The following is a 16,927-nucleotide window of genomic DNA, read 5'->3' as shown; positions in this document are numbered from 1 at the left end:
GTGGGAGAGGGAGAAGCAGGCTTCCTGCTGAGCAGGGAGTCCGATGAAGGGCTTGATCCCAAGATCCTGGGATCATGATGTGAGCTGAAGGCAGACGCTTAACAACTGAGCCACCCAGGCACCCCTCTTATAACCTTTTTTGATTTGAAGTCTGTTGTGTCTGATATTGGTATTACCCTCCCTGCTGTCTTTTGGTTACTATTTGCATGGAATATCTTTATCCATTCTTTCACTTTCCATCTGTTTTTATCTTTGGATCTAAAGTGAGTCTCTTTTAGACATTTTATAGTTGGGCCATGGTATTTAAGACATTCTGCCAATCTCTCTATTTGATTAGAGAGTTTAATCAATTTACACTTAAAGTGAATACTGATAAGGAGGGACTTATTTCTTTCATTCTGTTTGAATTCTATATATCTTACAGCTTTTTTTGTCCCTCAATCCCTACATTACTGTCTTCTTTTGTGTTTAATTTCTTTTTCTTTAGTTAAATACCTAAATTCGTTTCTCATTTCCTTTTGTGTAAATTATATAGCTATTTTCTTTGTGGTTATCATAGGGATTATGTTTAACTTCCTAAAATTATAGCATTCTTATTTGAAATTATACCAGCTTAACTTTGTTACTATACAAAGATTCTGCTCCTCTATAGCTCTGTCCCCACCCCTTTTGGTTATTGATGTCACAAAATTACATCTTTGTACAGTGTGTGCCCCTAAACAAAAACTAATAATTATTTTAAATGCATTAGTCTCTTATAATTATGTAGAAGACAAAATGTGGAGTTAGAAACCAGAATTAAAGTAGTATTACCTTTTATGATTGTCCATGTATCTACCTTTATTAAGATCTTTATTTCTTCATACAGCTTTGAATTATTTTATAGTGTCCTTTTATTTCACCTGCAAGACTCCCTTGAGCATTTCTTTCAGGCAAGTCTAGTGGTAATAAACTCCCATTTGTTTTTCTGGGAATGTCTTAATTTCCCCTCCTACTTTTGAAGGACAGTTTTGACAGATACAGGATTTTTGGTCAATTTTGTTTCCTTTAGCTCTTTGGATATATGGGTCCATTGCCTTCAGGCCACCAAAGATTCTGATGAGAAATCTGCTTATAACCTTACTGAGGATTCATTGTGTGTGACAGATTGTTTCTTTGATGCTTTCAAGATCCTCTCTCTGTTTTTGTCTGTAGAAAATTCGATTATGATAGGTCTTGGTGTAGATTTCTTTGAGTTCATCTTTGTTGGATTCTTTTTTTTTTTTTTAAAGATTTTATTTACTTATTTGAGAGAGAGAGCAGTAGGTAGGGGGAGAAGCAGACTCCCCACTGAGCTGGGAGCCCGACATGGGGCTCGATCCCAGGACCCTGGGGTCATGACCTGAGCTGCAGGCAGACATTTAACTGACTGAGCCACCCAGGTGGATTTTGTTGTTGGATTTGTTGGATTCTGTTGAGCTTCTTGGATGTGTATATTCACATCTTCCATGAAATTTGGTGTTGTTATTACTGTTTTATAATCTTAGCCATTCTAATAAGTGTGTGATGGTGTGTTATTATTAATTTGCAATTCTTTAATAATATATGATGTTGAGCATCATTATTTGCCATCTGTGTATCTTCTTATTCAGATCATTTGCCCCACAAATTGGCTACTACTTAGAGATTTTGTGCTTTCATTCCACATAAGTTTTAACATGTCTTCTCTCACAGTGGCTGCCCCTGCAGTACCCTTTTACAGATTCAGCCTGACACTTCCAAGTGGCATTACTAGCTTCCTTTGTGCCCCTGTTGTACTCTGTATGTTTGTTCATCTTAGCTTCTTTAACCTCCTGTTGCAATTGCACGTTTTAAACTTTGCTTTCTTCTGCAATGCTAAACGCTTCTCTCAGGCAGGAGTGTCTTTTATCCTTGTTTATATCACCTGCGCTTTTTGAGGCACCTGGAGGTAAGGAAGTGTTACAGAAGTAGGATGACCAACCATTCCTTTTTGACTATAGCTGTCCTGCCTTTAGCACCAAAGGTCCCATGTCTAGGGAAATCCCTTAGTCCTGGGTACACTGGGACACTTGGTTACCCTGTGCAGGTGGTTCCTAGGATAGTTTAAACAGTCAGAGATGTATCTGTAATGAATAGCATTACTGCTTCCATCTTTGTGCCCTTGTTGTACTCTGTATGTTCTTTTGTCTTAGCTTCTTTGACTCCCAGTTGCATTCACAGATGTTTGACTTTGCTTTTCTATGCAGTGGTGAACACTTCTTGTGGACAGGATTGTGTTTTGTTCAAGTTTTCTTTTAAGGATTTATTTTATTTATTTGAGAGAGAGACAGAGAGAGCGCATGAGCAGGGGCAGGGGCAGAAGGAGAGGGGGAGAGAGAATCCTCAAGCAGACTCCCTGCTGAGTGTGAAGCCCGACACGGGGCTTGATCCCTGAACCCTGAGATCATGACCTGCGCTGAAATCAAGAGATGGACACTTAACTGACTAAGCCACCCAGATGTCCCTTCACTCAAGTTTATATCACCTGCACCTTGCTGAGTATCTGGCACCTGGTATTCTCATATGTTGAGAGAAAGGCTGACTGATTTAGTATACATTGATGGAATGTTTTCAATAAATTTTTGCTTTTCTCACAAAGTAGAATATAAACAATGGACATCCTAGGCAGTTTGTTGTTTCCCAGAAACTCAGTAAGGAATTTGAGATTGAATAGGAATGTGCTCTTTCAGGGACCATTGTCATTCGTGGATGTGTTTGTGGACTTTACCTGGGAAGAGTGGCGGCTGCTGGATCCCACTCAGAAGCACCTGTACAGGAGTGTGATGTTGGAGAACTACAGCAACCTGGTGTCCCTGGGTAGGAGCTCCCTCCCTGAAAGGACTGTATGTAATCTCCAGGCTTCCCCTTCTTGGTGGCGGAAAGCTGGGTGGCTTTTGCAACATTCTTAGTGATTTTGGATTTATATTTAAAGGCCAGATTTTCTTAGTCTCCCTTTGGCATCAGAATATGCTAGTTGAAAATGGTCTTCACTTTCCCATGGGGCAGAAGGGCAGCTTTATCATGCTGCCTCTAAACTGACTCTTCCCCCTTCTTCAGGGTTCGAGGTAGTTTTGGTCCAGGTTGGTTGTGATTTTCCATTCACAGGGTATCAAGACAGCAAACCCGATATCATCTTCAAGTTGGAACAAGAAGAACTGTGGATGATGCAGGCCCAAATCCCAAGTCAAGGCCATCCAGGTGAGTGATGAGGATATTTAGATCTTTTCTTCCTTATTCAGAATTGATGTGAATTCTGATGTGCCATACACCTCACGTTTGTACTTTTTGTCTCATTCGTAACCATTCTGTCTTAGTCCATCTCTTCCTCTCTGGAATTCTCTGTTTCCTGTGTACTTTGCCAGGACAGTAGACTCCTTTTGTTACGCAGTTAAACAGGCTTTTTTCTCTGTATCTCTCTTGATGTGACTTTCACTCTTCCTTCTACTTTCTTTTTTTTAAATTATATTTTTAAAATCTCTTACACTTATAGTCAACAGCCATAGTCCCAACATCCTTCCTTCTCCTTGAAATCTATTAGGAGAAGTCATCACTGTCCCTTCTAAGTGCATTCCTACATCCCTGGATACTAGTCATCCTCTTTTGAGCCCTCCCCTCCCCCTTCTTCATGGGCCACCCCATGGAACCCACTCACACACTACATGATGAAGTGCTTATTCTTTTCATGCTTTACTGGCTTCTCTTGTTCTTCCCTCTGAGTCCAAAGGGACTTTCCATATTCACTGCTTTTCTTATATATTGTAACCTTTGAAAGACATCCATTCTGAAGATTTAAGCTGTTTTTCTCTTTTGGTAATTGACAGCCCGTCCCTCTTTCATCTGGCCTTTGGTACGGAGTTTGATTGGTCCATTGGGCATCTTTCTTGCCATGTGCCACTCCTTTGTCTCATTTTCAGAAACTGGAATTGTTTGTCGCATTGCTCCATAGCTACATCGTACTTTCTTCTCACCTTTCTGATTGTTTATTAATTCTGCTCTCCTTCTAGCTCTTTCTCTTGGCACTGGAGAGTCAGCGTAAATCTCCTTTATATGCAATTTTGTTCACTAGTGTTGCTGAAATCTGTTAATGTTTTGGTTCCCTAAAAAGAAGTCTTTTAAGGCCCCCATATTCCCAGTTCCCACCCAAAACAAGGCCAGTATCTCATTTCTTGATCATTCTATTTATTAACCAAAGGTATGCATCTTACTCCTTTTGTTCATCTTGATATTGCTGTCAGATAGGTTTCCCTGACATGGTTAATCTGTCACAGGCATGGCAGAATGAATCCAGTTAGTCTTTGTATCATTAGGATTATTTTAGCTGTAATTTCTGATTAATCCCAAATCAACCTATGAAACAGAAGTTATTTATTACCACACATCACAAAACGTCCTGCATTGGGGCAGCTGTAGGGTTGACTAAGTGATTGATTCAGTAAATCACCAAAGGTCCATCTCTACCCTGCCATTTTCCTCAGGTCCACTCCCTTCGTGGTCATCAGGTGGCTATTACAGTTCTAGCCAACACCTGCAGATATACCACTGGCCAATAGAATAAGTAAACTGCTTTTCCCCCATGGCTCTTTTTATCAGGTGGTAAAGCCTATTCCAGGAAGTCTCAGCAAACTTGTCATGCTTAGTGGACTAGGTTTTTATCACATACCCCTGTCTGAATAAGACTCTGGCAAGGGAAGTGGGCCCACCACTTGTTGGCTCCAATAAATGATGCTTCATCTTCTGGGGGTGGGGTAGAGGTAGCAGTGGTGATGGGTCCCCATTTCCCTGAGTGAAACACATGGCCTTAAGGATGGGTTTGGGGGAAAAGTCAGGCTTTGCCAGTCAGGGAAAGGGAGGAGGGATTGTGGGGTAGGCAGCACTATCTGCCTTCATCCACCTCTTTGGCTAGGCAGCTTCTAGTCATACTCTTCTTCCAATCCATCCATCTTCAGAAATATTTCACCACCCATTTTCCTTCTTGTACTGTATTAATGGAAGTCTTGAATCTTTGTTCCCAGATAACGTCTGGTAACATACAGTTAAAGCTAAGTTATTCATGTACAACCAAGCAGACAAGTACAGAGTGGTAGAGACACATGCAGCGTAGGTACAATAGGAGCTCCCATTCTGGGAGAGCAGCCACAGTGAATGCCACATAGAAGTCTGGTTTGCAGTGTGTTAACACCCTGGTTGGGCAGTTTGTGCCAGGACTTCCTGCTGTGGCAGGGGCCTAGTGAGCCCTTGGTTCTGCTCTCTGAGCATAATTCCGTTTTCCATTGTCTTCTGTGGCTACACTCAAGATGGTGGTTTGGGAGAATGCTATTCTGTAGCTTTAGAATCAATTCTGTTGGTGCAAGTGGAGTTTCCAGGGATTACTTGAGAACCACAAACAGTAATCATCTTCAGTCATGTTTAAATAATATTTAAGCTTAGAAATTCTGTCTTCTATACATTGGCTTTGGTATTGTTTCCTGATTTTTGGAATTCTTTGAAATTTCCTTTGAGATACCAACCATAATATCATTATCTGCCATTATTGTTGCATAAGAGAATGCTCAACAGAAAATGTGTTAAGGTTTCCTAGGAAATCAAGAAGTCAGAGCTGTGGCTAACCAGGGGAAGTAGGACGGTTACGGTTCCAGCCACAGAAGGGTTACATGGTAGAGATTAGGACAGACTTAGTGTCCATGAACTCTGAAAGTCTACAGGGATAAGACGATTAGCCAAACACATGAGCAAATCTGATTCCCAGGCAAAGATTAATTACTCTCTGGCCTATTTTCTTGATGGAAACATTTCTGAGTTTACAACGATGGAATAGCCAGTAACACTCCCTCCCAAGTCATCATGATAGTCAGAAGTTCCCAGCATTCATTTCTCAGTGCATCCAGGAGGAGGTAACTCCCCAACTTGGGAAAATACAATTTGGAGACTGTGCAAAATGAAGAGTGATCAGATTTGAGAGATAGGGAAACCTGGAATGAGGTATTAAGGTCCTCTGATCTGCCATCTCCAAGCCTGACTTGCTGCCATATTCTCTTAATGCTGTTTCCTCTTTGTTGCCTTGGTCAGCATATTACTTTAGGACATCTAGATCAACCATTCTCCTGGTCAGCCTCCAAATACTTGCCATTGTGCCTGAGGACTGAGTCCTGTGTCTTGTTCTCTTTCTACTTTCTTTTTTTTTTTTTTTTAAGATTTTATTTATTTTTTGACAGAGACAGCGAGAGAGGGAACACAAGCAGAGGGAGTGGGAGAGGGAGAAGCTGGCTTCCTGCTGAGCAGGGAGCCCGATGCAGGGCTTGATCCCAATACCCTGGGATCATGACCTGAGCCAAAGGCAGATGGTTAACGACTGAGCCACCCAGGCACCCACCCTCTCTACTTTCTAATTTTGGCTTTTGGATTTTGTCGTCAGCAGCGTTCTGTTCAGCCTGCCCCCTCTCGGTGTTCTATTCCGCCCAGGTAAAACCACTTTCATCCCTTCTAGCTTTTTTTTATGGTATTCGCTTCCATATTTCTAAATAATCAGCTTATTCTACTGCACCTTGATTTTTTCCCTGAATGATGATTATTCAGTATAACAGTGTAATGATTTAATTCTCTTTCACCTCCCCTTCTTCCACACTCCCCATGATAGGCACACTGTCTCCTTATACCCCAGTCATCCTACTAAAAGTTACTTCATTTGGGTTAGATCAGTCTTCAGTTCTTACATCGTTATGACTATGTAATTTCTATTCACAGGAGAATCATGCAAATATGCAATGGCTAATTTTTGTTCATACATCATTTTTTTTCTTTTGAGTTGTTTTATTTGCCTGCTGAGGTTTCTCTGTTCTTATCGTTAGTGTATTTTTTGTTAACCTCAGACTTCTCTTCACGTGTCTAAATATTCCTGTGCTACATTCAGCCACATTAGTGATTCTGTCTGTCTCTTCCTGGTGATGTCACTCCCTTGTCCTTCAACTGCTCCAGCATGACCCTAGTTTACCTCGTACCCTGGCTGTACTAGTGTTTTATCCTGGAGTCTCCTTTCAAATTTTATTTTCCATATTTATTCTGTGTCATCTTTTTTCTTAGTTTGTTTTGTTGGAGCACCTGTTCGAGTAGCCTCCTGTGAAAGAGTGCATGTAACATAAAATTTGAGACTTGTGCCTCAGAAGATGTTTATACTTTACTCCTGAATGCTCTGCATTTTGTCCTCTAATGATGCTAATGTCATTAGATTAAAGTTAGATGCCATTCTCACTTTGATCCTTTATACGAAACAGTTTTGGTTTCTCTGGAAACTTTACTACCTGCTGCTTGTCCTCAGTGTTGTGAAACATCACACTGATTTTCCTCGTGTGTCTATTTTCATGTATTTTGGTATGCAGTAGAACTTCATTCCCAGGAGGACTGTAAACTGATTTGCAATGTTTTCTGAGTTTCTCCTGAGTTTTCAGCACCGTGATTGGCACATAATAGGCATTCAGTAATTATTTGTTGAAAGAATATAATGCTGAGATCCCTTCCAACTGCTTTATATTTTTCTTATTTTTACTTGTGCCTATTTTGCTTTCTTTACCAACATTTTAAAACTTAAAACCATTTCTAATCATTGTCAGTTTTCTATGCCTATCTTTATTTTTAGTTTTGTTTGTTTTCCCCAGCCAAGAGTTTTGGTACATCTATACTTGAGATTTTATTTATAATCAGATCCGATATATGAAACTTAAAGTGTACTCTCTTCACATGGCATTTTTAAGGTAATTTTATGCTATGCCAGGTTCATGTTATTTTTAACGTAAAACTATTTTCATTGCTAGAAAAAGTCTGGGAAATTGATGATCATATGGAATGGCATCAGGAAAATGAAGGCAAGCTGGAAAGTGTGGCAAAAGGCTATGAATGTCCTACATTTGGAAAACTATGTCTTCTTACTACAAATTATGTTTCTTCAAGACAAAAGCTTCATAAATATATCACACGTGGAATGAGTTTTAAATATAATATAGATTTCAATAGTAATTATGCTGGAAAGAATCCTAATGAGTTTCGTGCATATAGGGAATCATTCCACCATTCTAAACATGAGCAAACTGTTATTGGAATAAAATATGGTGAAAGTAATGAATGTGGAAAAACTGTCAACAAGAAGTCACAACTCATATGCCAACAAATGTATGTAGGAGGAAAGCCTTTTGAATGCAGTTTTTGTGGGAAGACTTTCAGCAGTAAGTCATACCTTGCAGTGCATCAACGAACTCATGTAGAAGAGAAACCCTACAAATGTAAGGGATGTGGGAAAGATTTCAGCAGCAAGTCCTACCTCACTGTCCATCAGAGAACTCACACAGGAGAGAAACTTCATGAATGCAGTGAATGTGGGAAATCCTTCAGTTTCAACTCACAACTTGTTATACATCAGAGAATCCACACAGGTGAGAATCCCTATGAATGCTGCGAATGTGGAAAAGTATTCAGTAGGAAAGACCAGCTCATTTCACACCAGAGAACTCACTCAGGACAGAAACCCTATGGTTGTAATGAATGTGGTAAAGCTTTCGGTTTGAAGTCACAGCTCATTATACATCAAAGAATTCATACAGGAGAGAAACCCTTTGAATGCAGTGAATGTCAGAAAGCCTTTAATACAAAGTCAAACCTTATGGTACATCAGAGAACCCATACAGGGGAGAAACCCTATGGTTGTAGTGAATGCGGAAAAGCCTTTACTTTCAAGTCGCAGCTCATTGTACATCAGGGGGTTCACACAGGAGTAAAGCCCTATGGGTGCATTCAGTGTGGGAAAGCCTTCAGTTTGAAGTCACAGCTCATTGTGCATCAGAGAAGTCATACAGGAATGAAACCTTATGTATGCAGTGAATGTGGCAAAGCCTTCAGGAGCAAGTCGTACCTCATTATACATATGAGAACTCACACAGGAGAGAAACTCCATGAATGCAGTGACTGTGGGAAAGCCTTCAGTTTTAATTCACAACTCATTATACATCAGAGAATTCACACAGGAGAGAGTCCATATGAATGCCATGAATGTGGGAAAGCCTTCAGTCGGAAATACCAGCTCATTTCACACCAGAGAACCCATGCTGGGGAGAAGCCCTATGAATGCAGCGACTGTGGAAAAACTTTTGGTTTGAAGTCACAGCTCATTATACATCAAAGAACTCATACAGGAGAGAAACCCTTTGAATGCAGTGACTGTAGCAAAGCCTTTAATACAAAGTCAAACCTTATTGTTCATCAGAGAACTCATACAGGGGAGAAACCCTATGGTTGTAGTGAATGTGGAAAAGCCTTTACTTTCAAGTCGCAGCTCATTGTACATCAGGGGGTTCACACTGGGGTAAAACCTTATGGATGTAATCAATGTGGAAAAGCCTTTAGTTTGAAGTCACAGCTCATTGTGCATCAGAGAAGTCACACCGGAGTGAAACCCTATGGATGCAGTGAATGTGGAAAAGCCTTCAGGAGCAAGTCGTACCTCATTATACATATGAGAACTCACACAGGAGAGAAACCACATGAATGCAATGAATGCGGGAAATCCTTCAGTTTCAATTCACAACTCATTGTACATCAGAGAATTCACACAGGAGAAAATCCCTATGAATGCAGCGAGTGTGGAAAAGCCTTTAATAGGAAAGATCAGCTCATTTCTCATCAGAGAACTCATGCTGGAGAAAAACCTTATGGATGCAGTGACTGTGGGAAAGCCTTTAGTAGCAAGTCCTATCTCATTATACACATGAGAACTCATTCAGGAGAGAAACCATATGAATGTAACAAATGTGGGAAGGCCTTCATTTGGAAGTCACTACTCATTGTACATGAGCGAACTCATGCAGGGGAAAGCCCTTATAAATGTAGTCAATGTGAGAAATCCTTCAGTGGAAAATTACGGCTCATTGTACATCAGAGAATGCACACAAGAGAGAAACCCTATGAATGCAGTGAATGTGAGAAAGCTTTCATTAGGAAATCCCAGCTCATTGTACATCAGAGAACTCATTCAGGGGAGAAACCCTATGGATGCAATGAATGTGGAAAAACCTTCTCTCAGAAATCAATCCTCAGTGCACATCAGAGGACTCACACAGGAGAGAAACCCTGTAAGTGCACCGAATGTGGGAAAGCCTTTTGTTGGAAGTCACAGCTCATTATGCATCAGAGAACTCATGCAGATGAAAAACTTGATGAATTAAATGTAAGAAAATTTCTTCCAAAACTCAGTTCATAGGAAATACCAGCAAATTCTTATAGAAGAGAAACTCTATAAAATGAGATCATCTCATTGTACACCAGACAACTAATACTGAATAGAAACCTATAAATGCACAGCATGTGCAGGGTCACCCACAGAAAGCTGCTTTTTACACATCTCCCCCCCCACCCAGTAAATGCACACAGGAATGTTACGAATTTAGTGAACTCTGTGAAAGTTTTCAGCATCAAGTCATACCTTTTTTAAAGTTTGTACAAGTAAGGAACAGTATCAGTGAAGTGAATGTTGGAAAGTTATTTTTTTACTGTGATAAAATTTGCAAAGAGGAAGTTTCATAAAGCAATTGAATATAGAACGCCCTCCTTTGAAATTCATATTAAACAGTAGGATTTTCTTAACAGGATTTTAATGAGAAAATGGAAAGCCAATGAATGACAGAATTATCAAAATTACACATACTTTAGGTATCAGAAACTCATACCTTGGAGAAACTAGTATAAATTAGGGAAATTCTTGATCTAGGAAAGACAAACTTCCATTAAAAAATAATAATATATGAATGAAGAGCTATGAATATGTCAGATGGGGTAATAGAACACTCGGTAGAAAGGTTCCCCTCGCTGTTATTTTGATTATTTTGGAAAATAATTTCCTTTACAAAGTATTGTGAGGGAAATTGTGTCCCAGATGTTCCAAATTGTTAGGAAAGGGTTGGAGAAAACACTCAACTATAAATGATAGGCATGTCCAAAATAGAATATAAAGATTTTTCTTTTTACTGTGTAAATAAATGCAGTCGGGATAACCAGAAATACATCGTAAGACCTACAGGGATATTTAGATGTTATCTTCCTTTGTACTATATGAGTTTTGTGTAGTTTGGCATTTTACTTGTGAATGTCACATATGAAAGGTAAGTTAGATACATGCCATTGCCCAGGGACTTGTACTTAGCAACATTGTTTTTAACAAATACAACTTGTTACTAGAATAATATGATTTATTAAAAATACATTTCAATACTACAAACCTTTTCTACTATTTCTTACCCTTTGTAAGTGGGCCTGGCAACTACCTCTTTAGTTATATACATCGGTATAGTGCACAATCGATGTGCTTGTGTAGCTGGAATGTGTTCTGTCCTCACCATTTGGAACATATTGATTTTCATTAAGATAATCTCTCAGTGTAAGAGGTCATGATGGGATCATCATTCGTGGTGCCCTGCCAAGGAGTCAGCATGATCATCAAAGTAGGCTGAGCTGTTTATTCCAGTTTTCAGTTTTCTAATGGACTCCTGAAGTACCAAAAAGCAAACTGAGCTTTTGTTTTCTGGTAACATTTTCCTGCAATTATTAATTAGTTCCTTCTATATAGACTAACCAGGATAGCTTTAGTTATTGTCACTCTATAATTCTAGAGCTCTTGTGTTCTTATTTGAGTTACCTGGTATGTGTTTAAAGGATACATGTAAGTCATGCTGCCGATATGTGTACAGGCACATGTCATTTTATTGTGCTTTGCAGGTAATGTTTTCTTCCCCCCGCAAAGTGAAGGCTTGTGGCAACCCTGCATTGAGCCAGTGTGTTGGCTCCATTTTTCCCGCAGCATTTGTTACTTCATGTCTCTGTGTCACATTTTAGTAATTCTGGCAATATTTCTCATTTTTCATTACTTCTTATGTTGATCTGTGATCACTGATTATGACTTGCTGAAAGTTTAGCATGTTTTAGCAATATTCTTAATTAAGGTGTGTACATTGCTTTTTTTTTTTAGACATAATGCTTTTGCACACTTAATAGACTACAGTGTAGTGTAAACATAACTGTTACATAGCTTTTGTATGCATTGAGAAACCAAAAGAAACTCATTTGACTCAGTTTAGTGCTACATTTGCTTCATCGTGGTGGTCTGGAATGGACCTGGAGTATCTCCAAGGTAATGCCTGTATGTATAGCTGTAGAGTCAGGATGGTAAAAAGTCATTCTGCTACTTGCCTTCTTACGAAGTCTGTTTTCTTCACCAGTTTCCTTACATGAAAGAGCATTTACCTGAAAAGAGTTGGGACCATGCCATTTAGGGTTGTGTTGGAGGAATATGACTATTCCAAACTGCAGATATTTCTGAAACAGCCTCCACTTTCTACTCTTTACTTCAGGAGGGAATCCTATCTTTTACCCAAAGAAGCTGTTTCTTCTTTGAAGGAGGTATTTAATGATTTTTGAATGCCTGGTCCTTATTGTGTTCAGCTTATTATATAAGATCCAATCTAAAGATAATGTGGGGTGAAGAAGGATGGTTCACAGAAGGGAAAAGAAAACTTGCATAAAGAAGGAATGCCAGATATTTGTAAAGTATGTCCCCCAGATCTGGAAAATATGAATATGTATTTTGTCATACATGTTCTGAGGAAGATTCACACATAATGAAGAATGAACACCTAAGAGAAAGTCTAGATTTGCGTACTACTACCCCGTGTCAATTAGATTTTAAAGGTTTCTGTATTGTGTGAGGAAATCCACATGCAGCGTTACCCAGTAGAAGCCAGAAATGTTGACATAATGTTGAAGATAGAAATCAAATACTGTGGGAAAGGCTAATGTTAACATTAAGGTCTTAATCTTAAATGAAAAAGAAAATTTAGGGCTCCTGGCTGGCTCAGTCAGTGGAGTGTGCAACTCTTGATCTCAGGTTTGTGAGTTTGAGCCCCATGTTGGGTGTAGAGATTGCTTAATAATAAAATCTGAAAAAAAAGAAAGGAAAAAGAAAGTTTACCAGATAAATGAAATTTAACAATGAATAGATCTACAACTAGTAAACAAAAAGGAAAAGTAAAAATTTGAATATCTGGCTTGAAAATCTACCTAGTCCTTCTAACCCTGCCCCAGCCCCAGAACAGAAAGAAGTTCCAGAGACTTTTAGTAATAGTTGATAATTCTCAGGAAAATTCAAGGAATGATAATCCAGCATTTTACAATTTTTCCCCAAAATCGATATGTGGGGGATAAATGACTTGCAGCTCATATTTATGAACATAGTTGAAAATAAACTAAATGTTAATGTAGCATTAACAAATGCTAATAATGTGGAGGGTTTCTTTGTTTAAGTCATGACAATACTAAGTGTAGCAGATCACTAGTCGTGAGTCCAGTATCCCTTCATTACCAGCAGAATCACTGTACTTTTCATAATGCCAGTGGCCCAGCCTTAAAAGCCACATTTCTCCACTGTCTTTGTAGCAAAGTATGATCTTGCTGCTAAATTCTGAGTAATGAGATAGAGGTTGCTGACACTGTCAAATGGGAAGGTTGTCAAGAAAACAGCTGAAGAAAGCCCCTCAGTGTCCTGTAATCATTCCTCACTTTAATACACAGCACACAGTGCTTGGAGATTGAGCAACCACTACAGAGCCTGGATGCATCTGGAAGACAGGAGCCGTCTGCTGCAGGGCTATCTGGTATACCAGCCCCACACCACCACCATCTGAGTATCTTCTACATAAGGGGAAACGAACTGTCTTGTTTAAACCACCTTTTCTTTTTTGGGTAGGAAGAGAGTTGGTTCTGTTATATGCAGTGGAATGTGACCCTATAAAAATACATTATGATGTTGGGAGATTTAATAATAGAAAATCTTTTCATAAAATTAACCACACTACCAGATATAAGAATGGCCATATGATTATCTCAATGTGTGTAGATAACACATTTGATGGAATTTAATACCCATAGATTATTTTTAAATATTATTAAATTAGGAATGGAAATTAAGTCCTTTACCTTTGCAAGGAGTATGTTCCAAAAACTGACAAATGTCACACTTATTGGTAGATATATATTCCTTTATATTAAGAAAAGTATACAGATGCTTATCACTTTTATTGAACAGTGTATGACAATTCTAGCCAATGTGTGAAAACTAAGGAATTGAGGGTGAGGGCAGGAAAAAAAGTTCCATTGTTGGAGATGTGGTTGTCTCTTTAGGAAAGCTAAAATAAGTTTCAGGCAAATATGTAGAATTGCAATTAGAGTAGGACTTGTTTTGGATATATATTTTCAACAATTCGTTGTGTTTTGCTTCTGGTTAAACTGGATAACCTACATACAGCATCTTAGAAAACTGAGAACCCAAGGCCAAATGAACATAGCGGTGTAAAGTAGGGAACACTTTATACAAGAAAAGAGAGTTGCTGCTCTTATCCTTGGTGAAATGCAGGAAGAGGAGAGGGCCAGCATGGCATATAGGGGTGAGACAAGTAAGTGGTTGCCTATGGACTGGGGTGACACATTAGAATCCCAAAGCCCCCACCGTGAAGGAGTGTGCAGCCAACTCTTTGCCATGGGTCTTCATGGAACCCTTGGTAGAGAAAGCTTTAAAAAATCCCATCGAGATGCCAGGTCCTCTAAGTGCAAGGCGGATACTATCTGAAGGCAGGAAGGTGGACAGGGCAACAGTTGAGGGAAACCCTTTAGAAGCAATCTGGACTTCTAGGCTGAGGGAGGGGTAGAGAACTGAGAAACACACTATCCCTTCCTGCCCCGCCCCCCCCCCCCCCGCCCCCTCATATAAGAGAACCATCCCCAGGCACTCAAATCTTTCTATTACAAAAGATGGGAGAAGGGTCAGGAGAACTGAGAGACTCCAAGGCATTATAATCCTTCCCAGAGGGCTGTCCTTAGAGAAGCCAGAGACTAGAAGCAGCACTGAAACATCTCTGGGAGCTTGGAAATCATAAGAATTGGAAAGCAAAGAGACCTCACCAACCCAGGAAGCCGTTAAGCTCTAATTGAGGCAAGGAGGTAGTTCACACAGTTGTGGAAGCTGGCAGCATACGACTATAACTGCTTTTCCTTCTCCTAGCTGTATACTCAAAAGAAGTGAGTGCTTGTGTTCACTCTAAAATGTCACAAGAATATTCATGGCATTTTTACTGATAATATATGAACTGCCAACAGTTAAAAGTTCCAACAGTTGAATGGATAAACAACTCGTGATATAACAAAACCATAGAATTCTACACCACAATAAAATACCCACCTTACAGACTCATTAGGAATGTGCTGTCTGCTCAGTAACTACTCCTGGCACTCTTAGTCCCTGATCCTTGCTCCACCTGACCTACCCCCAGAGGCACAGGTGAAGGGGCCCCGTTTGAGCAGAGCACCACTGTCTAGCCACCTCAGAGCCTGAGGCACAAGGGAAACTGAGTAATAATCATCTCGTCTTTTCAAACAATTTTATTATTTGTTCATTGTGGATTCTCTGGTGTTAATTTATATTTTTAAAAATATTGCATTAAAATATTGTTTATCTTGATTACGGAGTTTGTTTATGCTTCACTTGCCTCACCCTAGGCCTTATTTGGAAGATAAAGTACTCTGTAACACAGCCTCAACCTTAATAGATCTAGACTGTAGGGAGTATGGGCTCCCCCCACCTGCTGAGTCATTGCCCTAATATGGGGAAGCTGGACTCTCGAGAAAACAAGCATGGAGGCATGCCATGGTGGTGTTGGGGGGCCCTCTAGCGGGGCTGTTAGTCTGAACAGCTTCTGTCACAGTGAAAACAGGAGCCATTTCTAATGTCCTTTGGGAGGACATCAAAAACTAATTTGTACACTATTTTTAACACATTTAAAATCTGGTAAGATAGATTACTTCATATTACATTTACTTTTTAGAAAAACCTCTTGGGGGTGCCTCACAAGCTCAGTTGGAGGAACATGTGACTCTTGATCTTGGGGTCATGGTTTTGATCCCCACATTGGGTATAGAGATTACTAAAAAGAAATAAACTTTGGGGGGGGGAATTTCTGATGATTCTTATAGTTTTCCCCGATTAGTTGAATACATTTTTTAAATCCCTGATCCACAGAAGGCTGGGAGGCAATCTAGATCAGACTCCTAAGAACCTCTGTTTCACCCTGAACCTCTCTTCCTTCCAGGAATTACCTTCATCACCATGGGTTCCTCTGTGGGAATTCATGTCCATTCTCACTGCCCCATGAACCGCTCTTGATGGCCCCAGGGTAAGAACCTCTTGGGAGATTTGTCAGATTTGTTGCATGTCTGTTTGCATATTAGGGCGTTTTGTAGCTGTTGGAGACCAGGTTTTGGATCCCTTTTGAGTATTAACTAATTATCTCAATCCCATGAACTGTGCACCCCAGGTAGTCTTGGTCCTGGAGAGAACAAAATGTGGAAATAGCAGGTAAGTGTGCTTTAGAATGTATTATGTGCTGGTGATTGCAACCACATTCGAAAGCATGGAAGAACAGGAGAGAAGGCCTTATTTACAGTGAGCATGGGTCAATTACATTTTGTTGGAAGATCAAGCCTCTATTCAAAGTGAAGCTTATGAAGAGTTTGTCCTGATTTAGAAAACATAGAAATTGTTATGTGCTGAAGTTAAGAATATAGGCTTCCTGGTTTGACAGGTAAAAAGCCAGAGGACCTCTGGAAAGTGTTTTAAAATTCACTGGACCTATTTCTTTTATCAGTAACAAGGAAACAGTCTTAGCTCAGGTGTGGGGGTAGGAGGCTCAAACAATAACATCTTACTTGGGACATACTGAGTGTTCAGTAAATGGCAACCGAAAAAAATCAACTGATATATTAGTGAATTAGGATCATATAATTTATTGAATTACATTTGAATTTAATA

The 16,927-nt window shown here is 39.7% G+C and overlaps 1 protein-coding gene across 5 annotated transcripts in view; it reads left to right on the top strand.

Annotated features, from left to right (window-relative positions):
* ZNF268 (zinc finger protein 268) overlaps nt 1–15,583 on the top strand; it is a 41,469-nt gene extending 25,886 nt beyond the window's left edge. For 4 of the 5 annotated variants that reach the window (XM_025861641.2, XM_073890296.1, XM_025861640.2 and 1 more), the window contains 3 exons: nt 2,730–2,856; nt 3,145–3,237; nt 7,845–15,583. In XM_025861641.2, coding sequence (XP_025717426.1) covers nt 2,730–2,856; nt 3,145–3,237; nt 7,845–10,279 — 2,655 coding nt within the window. In that variant the 3' untranslated portion in view covers nt 10,280–15,583. Of the gene's footprint in view, nt 1–2,729; nt 2,883–3,144; nt 3,238–7,844 lie in introns of those variants that run through there. The other variant, XM_073890298.1, reaches the window with a different exon arrangement.
* The last annotated feature ends 1,344 nt before the right edge of the window (nt 15,584–16,927 follow it).

This window comes from Callorhinus ursinus, unplaced genomic scaffold (assembly GCF_003265705.2).
Source record: "Callorhinus ursinus isolate GAN/ISIS: 27379988/994484 unplaced genomic scaffold, GSC_fseal_2.0 scaffold137, whole genome shotgun sequence".
NCBI classification, from domain to species: Eukaryota; Metazoa; Chordata; class Mammalia; order Carnivora; family Otariidae; genus Callorhinus; species Callorhinus ursinus.
This window is presented reverse-complemented; position numbering and strand designations above follow the sequence as displayed.